The sequence below is a fragment of the Brachypodium distachyon genome, chromosome 4, assembly GCF_000005505.3.
Source record: "Brachypodium distachyon strain Bd21 chromosome 4, Brachypodium_distachyon_v3.0, whole genome shotgun sequence".
Taxonomy (NCBI): Eukaryota; Viridiplantae; Streptophyta; class Magnoliopsida; order Poales; family Poaceae; genus Brachypodium; species Brachypodium distachyon.
The window spans coordinates 34274220-34291952 of record NC_016134.3 but is presented as its reverse complement, the minus strand read 5'-3'; the positions used below and the strand labels follow the sequence as shown (position 1 = coordinate 34291952).

Sequence of the window (17733 nt, the reverse complement as noted above, 5' to 3'; positions counted from 1 at the left end):
AGGGTGCTCACAAGGAGGAGTTTTGGTAGGGGAGCTTTGATGGAAACGATGTACTCTGCATGGGGTGCAGATCGTGAAGTCTCCTTTTGCGAACTCGAACCCAATCTCTTTCTCCTCCAAGCTTTTTGCCTGGGAGATTGGAAACGGATCATGGAGGATGGTCCTTGGCTCTTTCGGAAGTGTGCTCTAATGACTGAACCATATGACGGGGCGACTCTGATCCTGAAGATCCCGAATCACGTGGATGTGTGGATCCAAATTCACAAGATCTCTCCCCTGTACCGTACCAGAGCTGTGATCACACAACTGGCAAGTAGGGTGGGGGAGGTTTTGGCGATTGATTTTGCCGCGGTTCCTTCTAGCCGTGGCGATTTCTTTCGAGTTAGGGTTCGACTGGCGGCTCATGCCTCCCTCGCCAGAGTGGTTCCCCTGTCCCCGGAAGGCCAGGAGAGGATGCTTTTGAAAGGAATATGCTCGAGAGGCAATAATAAAATGGTTATTATCTTATTCCATGTTTATAATAGATGTTTATTTCTCATGCTAAAATTGTGTTAACAGGAAACATTAATGCATGTGTGTCTAATAAACAAACAAGAGTTTCTAGTGATGCCTCTCATTTAACTAGCTTGTTGATTAACAGATGATCAACGTTTCCTGATCATGAACATTGGATGTTGTTAATAACAGGGTCACGTCATTAGAAGAATGATGTGATGAACACACACCCAAAGTAGGTATAACAATACGATCAAGTCATTAAGTTTACATTGATGTATCAAACACTTACGAAGTAGCCATAATCCTTAGACCATGAGATCATGTCAATCACTGACACCGGAGGAGTGCTTTGATGACATCAAACATCACATCGTAACAGGGTGACTATAAAGGTGGCGTTGGGTACTCTGAAAGTATTAGTTGAGGCTCATGGATCAAGAGTGGGATTTGTCCATCCAGATGACGGGGAGATATACTCTGGGCCCTCTCGATGATATCACATCGATACCGCTTGCAAGCACGTGACTAGGTCACAAGGATGTCATATCACGGAACGAATAAAGAGTACTTGTCGGTGACGAGATCGAACTAGGTATAGTTGACACCGATGATCGGATCTCGGACAAGTAAAATATCGCGAGACAAAAGTAATTGGTTACGACGTTTATGGTTCACGCGACATTCATCGTTGAATGAGTGGGAGTCATTAAGGATCTCCAGATCCTGCTGATGATTATTGATCGGAGATATGTCTCGATCATGCCCACATCATTCACGAACCGTAGGTGACACACTTAAGGTTCATCGACGCTTTTGAGTGGATACGGAACACCGGAGAAAAGATTGGACAGCGCGACGATTGTTTTCGAGGAGCGCCGAAATTGTTTCGGGATATCGGAATAGTTCAAGGGGCCGGGATAAGTGTTAATGTTTGTTGATTAAATGAATTGAAAAATATTGAATAAAAGAATTAAAAATGTTTTATTCATTTATAGGAGAAAACCCCCTTCATTTTGAGTGGAGTTTTACACCCATTATGGGGACCTTTGAGTTTGAGTGCAGTGTCCACTCACATGAAGAGGGGAGAGGTGGGGGCACCCCTTGGGCTGCTGCCCTTCCACTCCTATATATAGAGGGGTGGTGCTCCTCTCTTCCTTACATACTCATTTGCACCTCTTGGTTCCTTCCTCCCGCTGCTCCACCTCACGAGCCATGGCTTAGGCGAAGCCCTACTCAAATAGTTTCTCCACCACCACCACCACCACACCGTAGTGCTGTTGGAGTTCCCGGTGGATCCACTACTTCCGCTGCCCTGCTGGAACGAGGGATCCGAGGTCGTCGTCGAGCCGTACGTGTGACCGAGTGCGGAAGCGCTGCCCGTTTGCACCGCTCATCATCGCGATCTTGAGATCGGCAAGTGATCGTCTACATCATCCACGAGAACCGTTCTCATTAACAAAGCTTTTGGTCTTCGAGGCTGAGTTCTTCTAGACTACGGTTTACCCGTTACTTTCATCTCCTAGATATGATCTTGGCCCGTTTGAGGTTTCAACCGTAGGAATTTTTTTGTTTTCTATGCAACAAACCCTTCAGCTTTTACCCGTTCTGTATGAGAAGATGCCCTGCTTTTGTGACGTCTGTGGTTTGATGGGGCATGGCAAACTGGAGTGCGGTACTGGCGAACATGCAGAAGAGGATCTGCAGTTCGGTGAATGGATGCTGGCTGACGAGGCGCTTTGGCACCCGGGAACGCCTGGCATGCGGGCTGGCCGAAGTTCTGGACAGAATAGCGGCAGTGGTGGCCGCGGTCGTGGCGGCCGCAGCGATGGACGTGGACGTGGCCATGGTGGTGAGCGTGTGTTTCGCCGGTGGAAGCCACATAATCCTTCTAACAGTGGGAGTCGCAAACGCTCCTCTCAAGATGCAGGTCTTAACAATCCCGAAGAGCTAGATGACACAGCATCTAGCCCACTCAAGCCGCCGGCAAATCATACTCCGGTGGAACAAGTGGAATCAGGCGCCAAAAAACAGCTGAACATGGATGCTACTTCCCAGGAACTTGGTGGGGATTTAGTACCTCCCCCTCCGCCTCAGTATATCCCACCTCGGGAGAAGAAGTTGAAGAAGATGGCGGGCTCAGAGGGAAGGCAGACGGCAGATAGGGCTGCCAGCTCAAGCAACTCAGGATTGGCAGCCTCCCTCGCGGAGGACCGCCGGGAGCAATGAGTACCCTATGCTGGAATTGTCGAGGCCTTGGCATGGCCGCAACAATCAAAGAACTCCGTGACTTGAGCCGGAGATATGCCCCCTCTGTTCTCTATGTTGTAGAAACCCAACTTCATAGGGAAAGAGTGGAAAGACTAGCATCCACGCTAGGTTTTGATAGGTATTTTGCTGTTAGCAGTTCTGGCCATAGTGGCGGCATAGGAATCTTCTGGAACAATGAAATAAAGATTTCGATTTTACCGTATTCCCAGTACCATCTCGAGGCTGTTGTTTCCTCTGCTAGCATGGAACCATGGCGCCTCACGGTGGTTTACGGAGAAGCTCAAGTACCGGAACGCCATAAGACATGGGATATGCTCAAATTCATACGATCATCTTCGGGTCTCCCATGGTTGTGCATTGGTGATTTCAACGAGGTACCCCAACGGTCTGAGCATGATGGAGTTAGCGAGAGGAGCAATGCTCAGATCGCAGGTTTCCGGGAGATGGTGGATGTGTGTGGCCTTGCTGATCTGGGCTACCGTGGCACACCATGGACTTTCGAGAAAAGAGTAGCAGGGGGTAGCTTTTGCCGAACCCGTCTGGATCGAGCTCTCGCGTCTCCCGAATGGTCGGCTCGCTACCCTTTGGCGGAGCTTACACACTTGACTGGCATCACGTCGGATCACTCGCCGATTCATCTCCAATTCCATCCAAAAGATGACCAGCCAAGGAATGTCTAATCTTCAGGTATGAAGTTATGTGGAAATCTCATGAGAATTTTGACCCTTTCCTCAAACAGCAGTGTCAGGATGGGGAGTTTTGCAAATTTGTACACGTCCGAAGGTACGCATAGTATGGGGGCGGTGCTTCATACGGTGCCCCGGAAGGTGACCGACGCCATGAATGCAGATCTGTCTGCTTTGTTCACGGCGATAGAAGTGAAGGAAGCTCTATTCCAGATGTTTCCGACTAAGGCCCCAGGGTCTAATGGCTTCCCCGCACATTTTTTCCAGCGCAACTGGGAGCTGTGTGGGGCAGAGGTGACTGCGGCTATCCTTCGCATTCTCATGGGCGAGGATGATCCAGAGGTAATAAACGAGAATTTCATTGTGTTAATTCCGAAAGTGGTGAGCCCTTCTGAACTAGGTCAGTTTAGACCTATTAGCCCGTGCAATGTTTTTTATAAAATTGTTTCAAAAGTGCTTGCTAACGGTTTGAAAAAGATCCTCCCTGAGATTATTTCGCAGGAGCAATCTGCCTTTGTGCCGGGACAACTAATCACGGACAACATCATTACAACTTATGAATGTCTGCACTTCATGAAGCGCAATACTGCAATTAAGCATCGCCAGTGTGCGCTGAAACTTGATATGCAGAAGGCCTATGACCGTGTTGAGTGGTCATACTTGCAGGCGATCATGACCAAGATTGGATTCAGCGACGGCTGGACAGCTCTGATCATGAGAATGGTGTCGACGGTATCATTTTCGGTGCTGTTTAATGGTTCCCCCCTCCCTCCTTTCAAGCTGATGAGGGGGATTCGCCAAGGAGATCCCATCTCTCCGTACCTGATTTTACTAGCAGCAGAGGGCCTCTCGTGCCTCTTGAAATCCCGAAGTTCTGTTGAATCATCAAGTCTCCAAGGTTTAATGGTGGCCAGCTCCGCCCTGGCGGTCAACCACTTACTCTTTGCTGATGATAGCCTGTTGTTTGTGAAAACGAGTTTGGAGGGGGCGGCTGAAGCTGCGACGGTGCTCGACACCTATTGCCAAGCCTCGGGTCAAAGAATAAACCTTGATAAGTGTTCTGTTTTCTTCTCGAAGGGCTGCCCAGAGGCCGTCCGGACTGAGATGAAAAATACCCTGCAAGTTCATAGTGAATCTCTGAGTGAAAAGTATCTGAGGATGCCATCTGATGTGGGACACTCGACCAATGGAGCTTTCAAGTACTTGAAAGATAGAGTGTGGAAACGGGTCCAGGGATGGATGGAACACACACTTTCGTCGGGCGGGAAGGAAATTCTGATCAAATCGGTCGCCCAAGCTATACCTACGTACTCAATGTCGTGCTTTCGCTTGCTGAGAGGTTTATGCTTACATGTAAATGGTCTGCTTCGGAATTTCTAGTGGGGAAGCAGAGAGGGGAAACGCAAGACATGTTGGGTCTCATGGGAGGACATGTGCTCGCCAAAATTTGCCGGAGGCCTGGGTTTCCGTGATATCGAGCTGTTTAATTTATCTATGCTGGCAAAACAAGCATGGAGGTTGATGCAAAGCCTGGATACACGGAGTGGAAAAACTCTCAAGGCGGTCTACTTTCCTCAAGATGACATCCTGACAGCTAGTCTCGGCGCGCACCTGTCACAAATTTGGCAGGCGATCATCGATGGCCGTGATGTACTCAAGCAGGGCCTGATCAGGCGGATAGGTAATGGAGAGAGTACTCATGCTTGGAACGACAATTGGATTCCTCGTGATTCGTTGATGAGGCCGATTGCTTGCCCGACGGACGATGCTCCGTGTGCTGTGTCTGATTTCATTGATAGCACGTCTGCTTCGTGGAATCGTGGGAAACTTGAGGAATTTTTCCTGCCGATGGATGTGGAAATAATTCAGTCGATTCCCATCTGTACCCGGAGTGCTGATGATTTTTGGGCATGGAATTTTGAGAAGACGGGAGTGTTCTCTGTACGATCTGCCTACCGTATGCTCGTAAGCACCAAGCGGAGAAGGGAGGTGTGGTTGGATGATCGTGCCTCGATTTCTAACCAATCTGCTACGGAGAGAAGCTGGACAGCTCAGTGGAAAGTCCGTGTTCCCTCCAAGCTGCGTGTTTTCCTGTGGCGCCTGGCACACACGTCATTACCTACTGGTGATGTTCGCCACCATCGTGGCATGGCCATGTCCAGCTGCTGCGGCATTTGTGGCGAGCGGGACTCATGGCGGCATTCTCTCATCGAATGCACCGTGAGCAGATGCGTTTAGGCGCTTGCACCGGAGGCTCTGCGCGAACACCTGGAGGAGACAGCGGAGCCTGATCCTATGCAATGGATTTTTGCGATGATCGAGTCACTTTCTCATGAGGAGTTGATTCGATGCTTCATGACGCTTTGGGCCATCTGGTATGCCCGAAGGAAGGTTCTTCATGAAGACCAATTTCAGAGCCCTCTCTCGACGCACTCGTTCATCGAAACCTTCATCTGTGACCTAGAGATTGCAGAACTGAACCATGTAAAGACAGTCCGGCCACGCCTGCCACAGCCGGCTGCTCGATGGATCCCTCCACTAGCGCTCCATGTCAAGATCAACGTCGATGCGGCTGTTGCAAAACAAGCTGGCTCCGGCGCATTTGCAGCTGTCTGCCGGGATGCGGACGGCCGTTTTCTTGGTGCTTCTACCCTGGTGATCGCTGGCATTGTTGACCCAGGTACCTTGGAAGCGCTCCCGTGCAGGGAAGCGTTGTCATTGGCGGAGGATCTCCAGGTAACTCATATCCGGGTTGCATCTGATTGCCTGGAAGTTATCAACGCTTTGAGGGGGGAGAACCTGGGGCGTTTCGCTCTCGTCCTCCAGGAGATTAAGAGCCGGCCGACTCGCTTTTCGTCCGTGAGTTTTGTGCATGAGAAGAGAGTTTCAAATGTGGAAGCGCATAACCTGGCTCGTGCTTCAACCTCTCGACAGGTTGGCCGATTTGTTTGGCTCGTGGAGTCACCAGACCCTATTTGTATCCTTGTTATCTTAGCTAATCAATAAAGTGGCCGCTGCTTTCTAAAAAAAAACTACTCACAAGCTAAAACTTGCATATGTTTTGAGACTTTCTTTGAAAAACTACCCCCTCCATCCAACAAAACATGTCTCAACTTTGACTAAATTTGAATGTATATATACACTAAGAGCTCGTTTGGCATCCAGGAATTGGGCCGAGAATCGTGGAATTCATTTCGCAATTCCGGACCAAACAAGTTTGGCAGACAGGGAATTGGGCCTTGGAATTCAATTCCCCTCTCGAGGCCGTCATTCTTCTGGATTTGACGTCGCTCTCTCCCCCGACCCAGCTCCTTCCTCTCCCCCGACCGTTCTCCTCGCCCTCCCTGCCGCCGCCATGGTGCTCGTCCTCCCCGCCGCAGGTGATCCTTGCTGCTGCCGGTGAGCGGAATCATCTCCGCCCCCTCCCCTGCCTCCCGCCTCCCTCCTCGTCTAGTCCTCTTCTCCATACGTTCCTTCCCCCTCGAGCTTCTATTGCCGCCTGCTTGATTCCGTCCTGCCTCCAGTGATCTCCGTTGTGGATCTCTGTCTCCGGTGATCTCCGTTGTGGAATTCATGTGGTAGCCAAACATGATTTTTGAATTTTGAATTTATTTCAACCAAATGAAATCCTGTGGAAAATTTAAATTCATTTCATTTCTATCAAATGAAATGAAATCTTAGGTGCCAAACGAGCTGTAAGTTATGTCTAGATACATTTAAATTTTGACAAACTTGAGACATCTTTTGTTGGACGGAGGGAGTATCTATTTCCTTATTTACATGATTTCTAAAAAAAAATAGCTTAGATTTTCTCGTAAACATGACACTATTCTCTTGATTGACTATTTCATCCAAAAATAATCGAAACAAAAAGGCCTCATCCAGACCGGTCGAGAAGAGAGGGCCGGTGTAGTCCACGCGCTCGACGGCTCGAGGGTGGTCTTGTAAAGAAGCTGCCGAAAGAGCGGAGGCTACACGTTTTTTTTTTTTTTGAGCGAACGCGGAGGCTAAACGTTGTACACGGACGATGAACCGCGCGTCCCATGGGCCGGGTTTGGGAGCACAAGCCACGCTATGTAGCTGGATCAGGCGACAAAAATCTGTACCGCAAACTGCAACGACCCTGATCGATGCCCGAAAAAGTGTGTTCATCACAAGCATATGGAAACTTATTCAACACAGGAAGGATAGCAGGGTGAAAGCAGCTACGTGGGCTGACTACAAAGCTTCATGCTCACTGGGTGTCAAAACTCATAGCGCATACAGCAAATTTGGCATTCTGTAGGTTCTCGCCCTAGCTGAAGAAAGGAATGCAAGGCATTGCCTGCTATCTGCCATAGACGATAAATATGGAAACACCCTGAACCCATCAGGTCAGCTGGAGTCTGAACCTATCACTGCCAAGATGGTAACATATCCCTCTGAAAGATTATATTGCCCAAGCTTTGCTTGAAAGAACATATATCACCAAAGCGGTGAGTAGAGAAGATATAAGCTGGTAAGCATAAGCTAACCAGGAAAAGCATAAGCTAACCAGGAAAAGCATGCGCCAAAATGCCAGAACCATAACCAGTGCTCCGAACAAACTTTATCCAGAATCCAGATACCCAATAGAACCGTTTGGTTACATAAGCTGGGAGCCTGGGGCAGGTACCAAACTCCCAATCACCAAAGCGGAAAACATAACCAGCCAAAAGGAATGTACAATTCACAGTATACCCAAAATCTAAATCACCATCCCTCTTGTACGAAGAAACATCTTTCTTTCTCATATAAACTAACACCTGAACTCAAAATGACTCGGTTACTCCTATCGACGACCAATGGTATACGCCTCCTGGGCAATCTCTGTCTCTCGTTTCACATTTTCAGACAGGCTGGCCATGGCGCCTGACAGCTCCGACAGTCCACTAAACATTGTGGTTAGACCGTCCTGCAGGGTTGCCAGCTTTGATTCAGTCTCTGATTTCCCACCATCTGCAACTGATTTGCCTGTGTTGGCGTCTACCCCACTGTCTGAAGGTTTCTTCTTTGCTAGTTTATGTTCTGCCTGGTGCTTGTACATTTTCTTGAGATCAGCTATAAGGTTTTTGATGGAATCCCATGGCTCTTCAGATGGGAGAGATGAGATTCCTGTGGACCAATCTTCAAAGAGAACAAATAGGGGAGGAGCAAGGTGTTCACGAGGTGAGAGGGTCAGCCTTCTTCCCCGTGAGGGATGTCGTGGTTCCACCACACATTTCTGTAGCCAGGAGTGAAGACCACCCACATAGCTTTTGTAAGCATCAACCCAGTTTATCAAACTGGTGTAGAAGAATTCCAACTCGGTGATAAGGTTCATCAAGGTATGTTTGTGCGACTCGCTTGGGGGAGATACTGATGAGGATTTTGTATCTGCCAGTGAGATAATGATCTGCTGCATTTGGTGAACTTCCTGCATCATGCTCCACATGCGCATCAACCTGTCAGAGTGTCATGCACAATAATAAGTATGATACCCACATGTTATGTCGGAGTTTACTAACAAGGAAAATATTGAATATTTGAACAATGTATTCTAATTTTGCTGAATATGTGGATACTTCATCAAAACGAATACAGTATTTAATCATAGCATGTGCAAATGCAGTTTCAACAATAGTCAAGAAGTCCTTATATGCCTTATACTTGGCAAGTATGAAGTGAACAAAGATTTACCCTTGTAATAATTCAAGAAGTTGGGGCTGCAGCTCTTCATCTCGTAACTTCTCGATTAATTTTGAAATTATGTATAGTACTTCCTTCCGTACCATAAGTCGCGAATACAATTCTTTGACAGTGGCTCGAGTTTTGTCAACTTGCCTAACATTTGCATCCCTTGCAAACTGGTGGAGTAACTGACCACACTTTTTGTCATATATCTTCTCGACTGGTTCACTGCTCTACAATTCTCAACACATCGGAAGAAGCTAGGTCAGATATACCAAATGCAAGAGAAAATAGCATGTAGACTTACATACAAGAAACTGAGAATAACTGAAGTAGCAGAAAACTTATGGTAGTAATCTAAAATTTTGTAATCTAAAATTTTGACAACACCAGTGCAAACTTTTCATAGACATTTCATTAGCTAAATAGCCTAAATATAAATACCAATCTTAGTTAAAAATATTCCACATGCCACAGAACATAAGGCATCAACAACAGATTTGGTTTAAGATCCAACAACAAATATCAAACAATGTTTCTTTAACACCGCTTCAGTTCTTTCACCGACGCACCCATTATAACTCACACTCCTCCCCTCACACATGCTGACACTGTCATGCCACAATTCTCAGCTTTGTTCTGGCCAACCCATCTGCCCCCCTATGCACCATGCCTTTTTTTATGGGCAATCTATCTTCAATCCTAGACGATGCTTTATCGCATAGATCTTGAAGAAAATCAAAGTCCGGTTGATTACTGCTAGTATCATATTTGTATGCAAATTTTAAGTGATTTTTAGCCCTTCCAAATTATAATTAGTTTTTGTAGCTTTTCGTATGGCCTAATAAGTGCCGTCAAATAGCATAGATCCAGAGTGAGTAGCGATAAGATGTAAGCCCAATATTGCTCATAGCATTGGCCCATTCACCAACCACATGCACGTGAGTGTTTTTCTCTGGTGCATAGTGGGTATTGAACAAAGCGAAAGGTTATTACAATAGAATCAACGACAAACAAGAGGAAAATAGGACTGGCCATTCTCTTTTTTCATGAAACGCAGAAGCGCTGCTTTCATTTATTAAGGAGAGGTAAAATAATGTTATTTACAAAACTACGAACAAAGGGAGAGAGAAAGGTCATGTGTGGTGGGGCTGATAAAGCGAAAGGTCGTGCAAAAGAAGCAACGAAAAACACGAGGAAAATACCGCCACTATAGTCAAGTCCTGAAACTGAAACAACTCTAAATACAAAATCACAATAAAACAAACCATTGACACAAGACATAAAAAGTGGCAACTGCTCGTGAACGGAAACATTGATCTAGAAACAAAATAACCTATTGTTGCCGAAACACGTTTTAGGTTTTCAGGAACTTAATGAACAAATTCACACATAAAAAGTAAAAATAAACTACCTAATGTGAGAATAAATGAGCTAGTTCACTAAAATTTACGTAAAATATAATTATATTTTTTCTATAAAAGCATGTGTATCACAGTTAACAATTTTGTTGTACCATGAGTCGGTTTGCTGCTGGTATGCTGCTATCAAATTTTTGGGGTGAAAAGTGGTGCACACATGCCGCGACTCAAACATACAACATTCCTGGTGAAAATGGTATGTATGCTATTACACAAAATGGTAACTTGAGTTGATTGATTCTACCAACACTACTGAAATAATTGGGAAGTTACGTTTCATATAAAATATGTTCTTCAAGAATTGAATCATGATACTTATAACAAAATATCTTCTAATAAAATTGTATCAAACTTACGTTATTGCACATTCATTAGATAACCCCAAGATGTTAAGCATTCTAGTTTGGGCAGGATATACATGAAGTATATACCAAGTGTAAATGTTAGATTCCGTGCTATTGATACCTAGAGTGGAACATCAAACGGCACAGCAACACTGGTATAGTAGGTCTTTTTTTATTTCTCAAAAAGGAAGTTGCACCCCAACCTCCATATCGATAGATGCACGCAGTCTAAGGTCCAACATAGTAGGTCTAGCCAATACATTCTAAGGAATTTATCTGTTTATTCAATGAATATTTGTTTGCTTGACTATTATCTTTGACTTCAACGTCAGAAGAGAACTTTTTATTTGGAAAAGAAATAATTCGATTTTACCCCCCAATCTTATCGAGAAGTCCAAACAACACCCTGAACTTCAAAACAGGACAAGATACCCCTGAACTTTTGAAACGGTTCGTCCCAACCCCCTGCCTGTTTCGCGACATGTCTGGTTTAGAGGATGAGGCCGCCACGCTAACAGGTTGACTCTGCTGACGGGAACACTGGCTGCTACGCTGGCAAGTGGATGTCGTTGTTTATAGTGGTTGTTAACAAAGGTAGTTCCTACAATTAAAGTGATTGAAAGAGATTTGGAGATCTTCTCATTAACTTGTGTTGGACATGAAATGGACACTGCAGATTTAAATCTTTCAGGTGGGTTTATTACTCTAAGGATATAACATAAGCAATGGACTAAAACTTAGGCTATATGCATATTGTGTGAAGAGTCCGGAGGTAATAAATATTTTATTTTCTAAACACAAATGATCCGTGGTATATATGTGTATCTTGTGTGAAGAGTCCGGAGGTAATAAAGAATTTATCTGTCTAAGAAATTTATCTATTTATGTGTGTGTTTTCCAAGTTCGTGAACTAAAGTGTTCATTTCTGCCGAGCTCATGGACTAGTGGTGTATTTTACTCGGAAAAAAAGCCAACATAGAAGACATCGGCATACAAAATGCATTATGTGTGACAAATAAAACCTTTGGACAATATCTGTCTACATATGAGGTATTTGTTTACCACTTACAACTTCATAATTCGTGTAAGCTATCTTACCGGAAAATATCTCCACACCAAAAAAAACATTGGAAAATAAGGACAAAAGAAGTAAACAATCTTTTTCGAGACAAAAATATCACCTAGCATGATCATAGCAATAACTCATCTATTCAAAGACCATATCCAAGTTAATGAGAAGATTTCCAAATCCCTTTTCGTCGTGTTAGTTGCAGGAACATACTTCTATTAACATGCACTATAAACCTTAAGGGAGGCCTCATACTCGTTATTTGACTTCAGAAAGTACTACAAACAAAATATTCTAGAAAAAAAGAAAGTACTACAAACAAAGATGCCAAAATACAGTTTAAAGATAATATATAGGTCCTGAAAATTGGCAAGAGCTCACTAGTATAAATATTACTGTTTTTTTTCCATAAAACGAAAGGGGTGTAATTATGTAGGATACCATATAGGGTTTCCTTTCTAGAAGGTTCACATTCTAGAGGATCAAAATGCGACACACAATAGTGTACATACCAACTTTTTCTAGAAACCTGGCCGGAGCACTGCTTACATACCAAAAATGCATCCACAAAATTTCTAATTATACTTTATTGGTGTTATTATAACTCTGCTCAGTGCTCAATACATGATAGCCTCAGAAAATTGCCAAAAAATGTACTGGTGACACCTACAGTATGGTCAATGCACAATTAGATAAATGACACGGAAGAAAAATTGTTAGCTCTATATGCTACAGGTCTAATAAAAACACAGGACACACATCTCATGGTTATGTTTCCAATGTACTTAATTATATAAACATCTGTTGAAGTGTTGAACAACACATTTGAGCTCACCTTTAACTCATCATACAACTTTCTTTCCCAAGCATAGAGTCTATCTAAAGAGGATGCATGGCTTCCTGAAATCATACCAAACTCTTCAACAAAATCGCTACAGCTTTCGGGAGAGTCATCATCCTGTTGAGCTGACAAGAGTAGCGGGTTCTTAGATGACGATGATCGTGATGAAAGTGACCGGTTCCTAGCGATTACTTTTGTGGCATGCTGCTCTAATTCTGCAGTAAAATAGTTGAGTAAAATAACCATACAAATGAGGCTTGTAACTATTTAGAGTACATAATAGGACACACTTTATAAATTACTGTATTTGACATACAAATAAAAATATACCATGGGATGCTGCATTTCCGGCTTTGCAACAGACCAAGGATGATGACAGAGAAAGTGCACCGGATGATTTCCCTGCAATACTTAGCAATTAGCACCAATATTAAGCTAGTGGAAGTGTAGAAGTTCAGGACACGAGTATCATGATGAAAAATCATGTCCTCACCTGTTAACTGGGAAGAAACGCCGAGTCGAATCTTCCTTGTCTCAAGCATCTTGGAGACCTCATGGCAAGACTCAGCTGCCCTAGTAAATAGATGCTCAAGTTCTTTGACATCGGACAGAAAATTGCCCTTGTTTTCTCCCCTTTCACTAGATCCATTGGGTACATTAGCCTTGTTATAGTAGGCATCATTTTTTCCATTATTGCCCATACATATAGGATTCTGCCCCTCTTCAACCAGCGTCCGCACTTGATCATGTCCTTTCATTAAGCTCGAGCTCGAATCATTTGGTAAATGCATACCAGCAATCTCAATTTCATTACAATCATTGTTATTCAAATTAGGACTGTCATAATTATCATCCACTTGTTTACATCCATATGTACCCAGTTCTTCTTGTATCTCAGCTATTTGACTCGTATCTCCTATCGAGGAAGCCAAATCCCTTTCATTTGTGTGGCGAAAATCCTCCAAACTTCCCACTCTACTGTTCACGCTGTTCTCTGGAACATGGGATGCAGAATTTTGAATCACATCATTTGGATCAAAGAAATCCCATGAGGAGCAAACGTCCGAGGACAGCGGTGATGGACATGAAATAGGAATGGGCTGCCCTTCTTTGCTAAAGCTAGCATCATTTGGGTTGACTCTCACTGTCAAGGATGGGCTTATCTCTGACCTCATGCAACTAACATCAAAACTACCGGGTACCAGTACTGGTGAAAACTTAGCACCGTCTGCAGGTTGCAATGGGGATGGTGAAGAGCGAGGAGACTTCCCCAGATCACCGTCATTGTGTGACTCCACAAACTGCCTCAAAGCAATCCCAACATTGTGCAGAGATTGCTCGTATAACAGGTGAGCAGCAGAAAGGGCATATCTTGCATCAATTGCTTGTACAATGTACTTGAGCCGACCCTTGCAGAGCTGAAGTGCTTCTTTGCTGTCGTGCTTCGAGACAGATGAGCCCATGGTCCAGTTCCTGAGGACAAAAGGTGGCTTACAATCAGAACAGTGAAAATAAGTTATCATGGACGCAGAATTCATGATGCTTGACAAAGGAACTCATCATTTGCATTCAGGCATGTTGACTGCAAATAAAATATATAACCCATGCATGTTGACTGAAATTTTAGGATTCTGCTACAAAGTAATTAAAAATAAGCAGGGGCCTTTTTATTCATGTAGAAATTCAGAGTTTCAGGTACGGGCAAGCAAGGATTGTGCCCACCAAGTAACAGAACTTCAGAAACTCACGCAGCAACAGGGAAATAAAATCTTAATCGATAAAAAGAAAACTTTCTAAAGATCACTTAGCACGTAATTTTGTTGTACTTATCAAAACAAAAAATCTGTAAATATACACAGTAGGAGTCTACTGTTTCCTTCACACACAAAAGAAAAACTGGCCTATTTTGCCCCAGCATATCATCATCGCAGCACATCGATCCAGGCTACGAACACGCTTGGATACCACAATAATTAGTTCATCAAGCAGAAAGAAACTAAAAGCCACACGAAACAGAAGGATAGAAAAAAAAAACAGAGAGAGGAGGAAGGTACGAAATCGAGCTCTATGCCACCATGAACGAGCACTCACCTTAACCAATTGGTAGGCAAACAAGATCTCCAAATTAAATCAGAGCACTCGCTTCTCACTTCATCATCCTGACCACAGGAACAACAGTCTTAATTCCAACCCAAGAAATCAAGAACTCAAACCCCCCAAAACCCCACGGCTCTCCCTGCCTCCTTACCCAAAAATGCCCGAGACGAGACCCGGAACCAAGAACCGAGGCGGAAGATCGCAGCTTTACAGGCGCACGGAAAGGAAAAACGAAAGAAAAAGCCCGTTCCAACGCCGAGACCAAGAACTGAAGGGTAAAAGACGAAGGCCCTTAAGCAACGGGACAAGTAGGAGAGAGAGGGAGGGAGAAACAGCTTCCGTTTCTCTTTTTCGTGCGCTCCATCGTCCGCGTGAAGAGAGAGAAACCGGAGTTTGTGTGTGCTGGAGTCTGCGTGTAGAGAGAGAGAGATGGAAGGAGGCTGCAAGTCATTTATGAATAATTTATGAACTGGAAATTGGGAAGGGTGCAACCTGACAAAATTCCAAGAGCTCCTTGCTGGCCCTATCTGTCAGCTGCTGGCAGGAATTAATGTTGAAAGATTTTTTTATCTTTGCGAGATCTTTTTAGCAGGAAATGGAAACCTTTGTGAGATTATTCTGTATCCTTGGTTTGGTGTACTTTTAGCAAAAAGTAATTGCATAGGCTGGAATAAGATTTCTAGATAAACTTCCACGCCGGTCTGGATAGGGTCAAATTTCCATATTTGAGCAATTTGTAGCGATGCATAGTTTTGAAATCTTTAGCAAATTATGAACCATAATTTCAAGGACTGATTCCTGAGTAGTCCCATGAATCCGAATGCGAATTTTGCGTCCCCACCTGTGACACATCAACATTGTGTCATCACCGAAGATGAAGGAGAACAAAAATTAAGAAAACCAAATGTACCAACGTATGGTGAGTCTTTGAAAATTAATCCAATTCTAACCTCCAGAAATTCAATGAAAACGCAAGTAACTGAGAAGGTATGGACTTTCAATTCTGTAACAAACTTTGATATCTCGGATCAAAGATTTCCACTACACATACACCTACTTTGTACTACACGAAATAAAAAATCAACAACAAAAAAGGACAACCAAATCTCGCAACTCTTACCTTGTTGCTGGACACGATAAACCCAAAACCCAAACCACAACAAGTTTACCGATTAGTTGGGTTCTTTTTGGGTCGACTTTGTTCGGCTTCTTTGCCTAACTTTGCTTGGCTTTAATAATATATGACTGTGTGCATCAGTCGATGCAGAGGCCGGGGGTTTTCTCCTTTCCGAAAAAAATGTTAGGTAATTTGGTTAACGGGTTTCTGTTTCAATTCTAGTTTTTGCACTACTCGGTATTCGGTCTTGTATTCCGGACTGGACGACAGCAAGTTCCCTTTTCAGCTTCTTTTTTTGACAGCAGTTCCCTTTTCAGCTTAAGACCGAATGACCCGATTAAACCGATATATTTTTTTGGCATATATTAAACCGGGACCGATAGTCCATGTTTGTACTCAGCCTCCAAGGCCACTCTTTGTTCAAGCCCAAAGCCCACAAATGTCCTTAAAAAAAGCCCACAAATGCCCAACAATCCCACATCATGGTCTTCTGACCCGACAAGGCGACCAACAGACCAAACCGTTTCCAATCCCCAGCCCCGTCGTCTCCTCTCAACACTGTCCTCTCCGTCTCCCACGTCAAGCAGCACCAAGCCCCCGACGCCTCCAAGATCGCAAGATGCAGACACTGCTGTTTGCCCCCTGTTTGCCCCCCTTGCCCTCCAGTTCTCCACCCACCATATCCTCCACGCCGTTGGAGCAGCCGAGGAATTATACAAGCACGTATGATTTTACGTTACATATCTGTAAATTTGCATTAGAAAACATTGTTGACTGTGAGCTGCACACACAAAAAAACATAGATTTTAAATAGTTCTACAGATTATTCTAGACTCAAAAAATTGTTTTTGCACAGATCAGAAATTAACTATTTCTAGGCAAAAATTTACGTACATATAGTATGCATATATGTTTACATTGGAACAAAAATTTAGAATTTTTTAAAACTTTTTTAAAAAAGATTTTCATTTAAATTTTTTTGGCTACTGTCCGAACTCCAAAAGCAGTTTATTGTCTTTTCCTTGGCACCACAGTCAATTCCATTGACCTTGTTTCTCCGTATGGAGTTTCAACAGGTTATGGCGCACTGGACGATAGACGTCTGATATTCGCCATCATAAAGAGTGAATTTTCGGCAGCGCGTTCAGTTTCCATATATTTGTCCAGGTTTTACAATTGCCCAGGTTTGCCATTCTGAACTTACAAGATGGTAAGCTGATTTTTTTTGACAGCAAAACCTCTTTATTACTTGGCAATGAGCCAATGATAGAAGTTACATCAACGACCAAAAGAGGTACAATGCTAGGGAAGGGGGACATCAAACCAAGAGGACTCCTGGGGTATATATTTTGCTAATTGAGCTAGATCATGAGCCACTTCATTCCTTTCCCTAGGCAGTGCTGAAAGAGAAGTTTAGTGAATTCCGGCACCAACTGTAAACAGTCACCCATCGCAACGGCTCCTAACCCATAATTAAGCTCCTTACCATTCAGCGGCGGAGCCAGGAACTAACTTAGACCAGGGCTATCATAGTGTATGTGGCTAAGCAATAGTAATTAAGGAGGAAAAACCCAAGCCCCAGGCCTTGGCCCACCTTGCCTGGGGCTTGTCTCCGCCTATGTTACCATTCATGATCTTGACCATCTCCAGGTTGTCCGAGTTAAACAAAGATCTATTGTAACCATTTAAGATAGCTAGTTTCAT

General features: G+C 44.1%; 2 protein-coding genes across 2 annotated transcripts; one reads left to right on the top strand and one right to left on the bottom strand.

The window, feature by feature from the left end:
* The first annotated feature begins 3560 nt into the window (after positions 1-3560).
* Positions 3561-5690, top strand: LOC112268687. The gene is made up of 3 exons (XM_024454634.1): positions 3561-3794; positions 3954-4679; positions 4833-5690. The coding sequence occupies exons 1-3, from the start codon at positions 3561-3563 to the stop codon at positions 5688-5690; spliced, it is 1818 nt and encodes a 605-aa protein (XP_024310402.1).
* A 2572-nt stretch (positions 5691-8262) lies between these two features.
* Positions 8263-14278, bottom strand: LOC100838526 (nitrate regulatory gene2 protein). Its single transcript, XM_003577990.1, has 5 exons — positions 13309-14278; positions 13146-13217; positions 12810-13030; positions 9150-9373; positions 8263-8914 (listed from the first exon to the last, which is right to left on the bottom strand). The coding sequence occupies exons 1-5, from the start codon at positions 14276-14278 to the stop codon at positions 8263-8265; spliced, it is 2139 nt and encodes a 712-aa protein (XP_003578038.1).
* Between the last annotated feature and the right edge of the window lie 3455 nt (positions 14279-17733).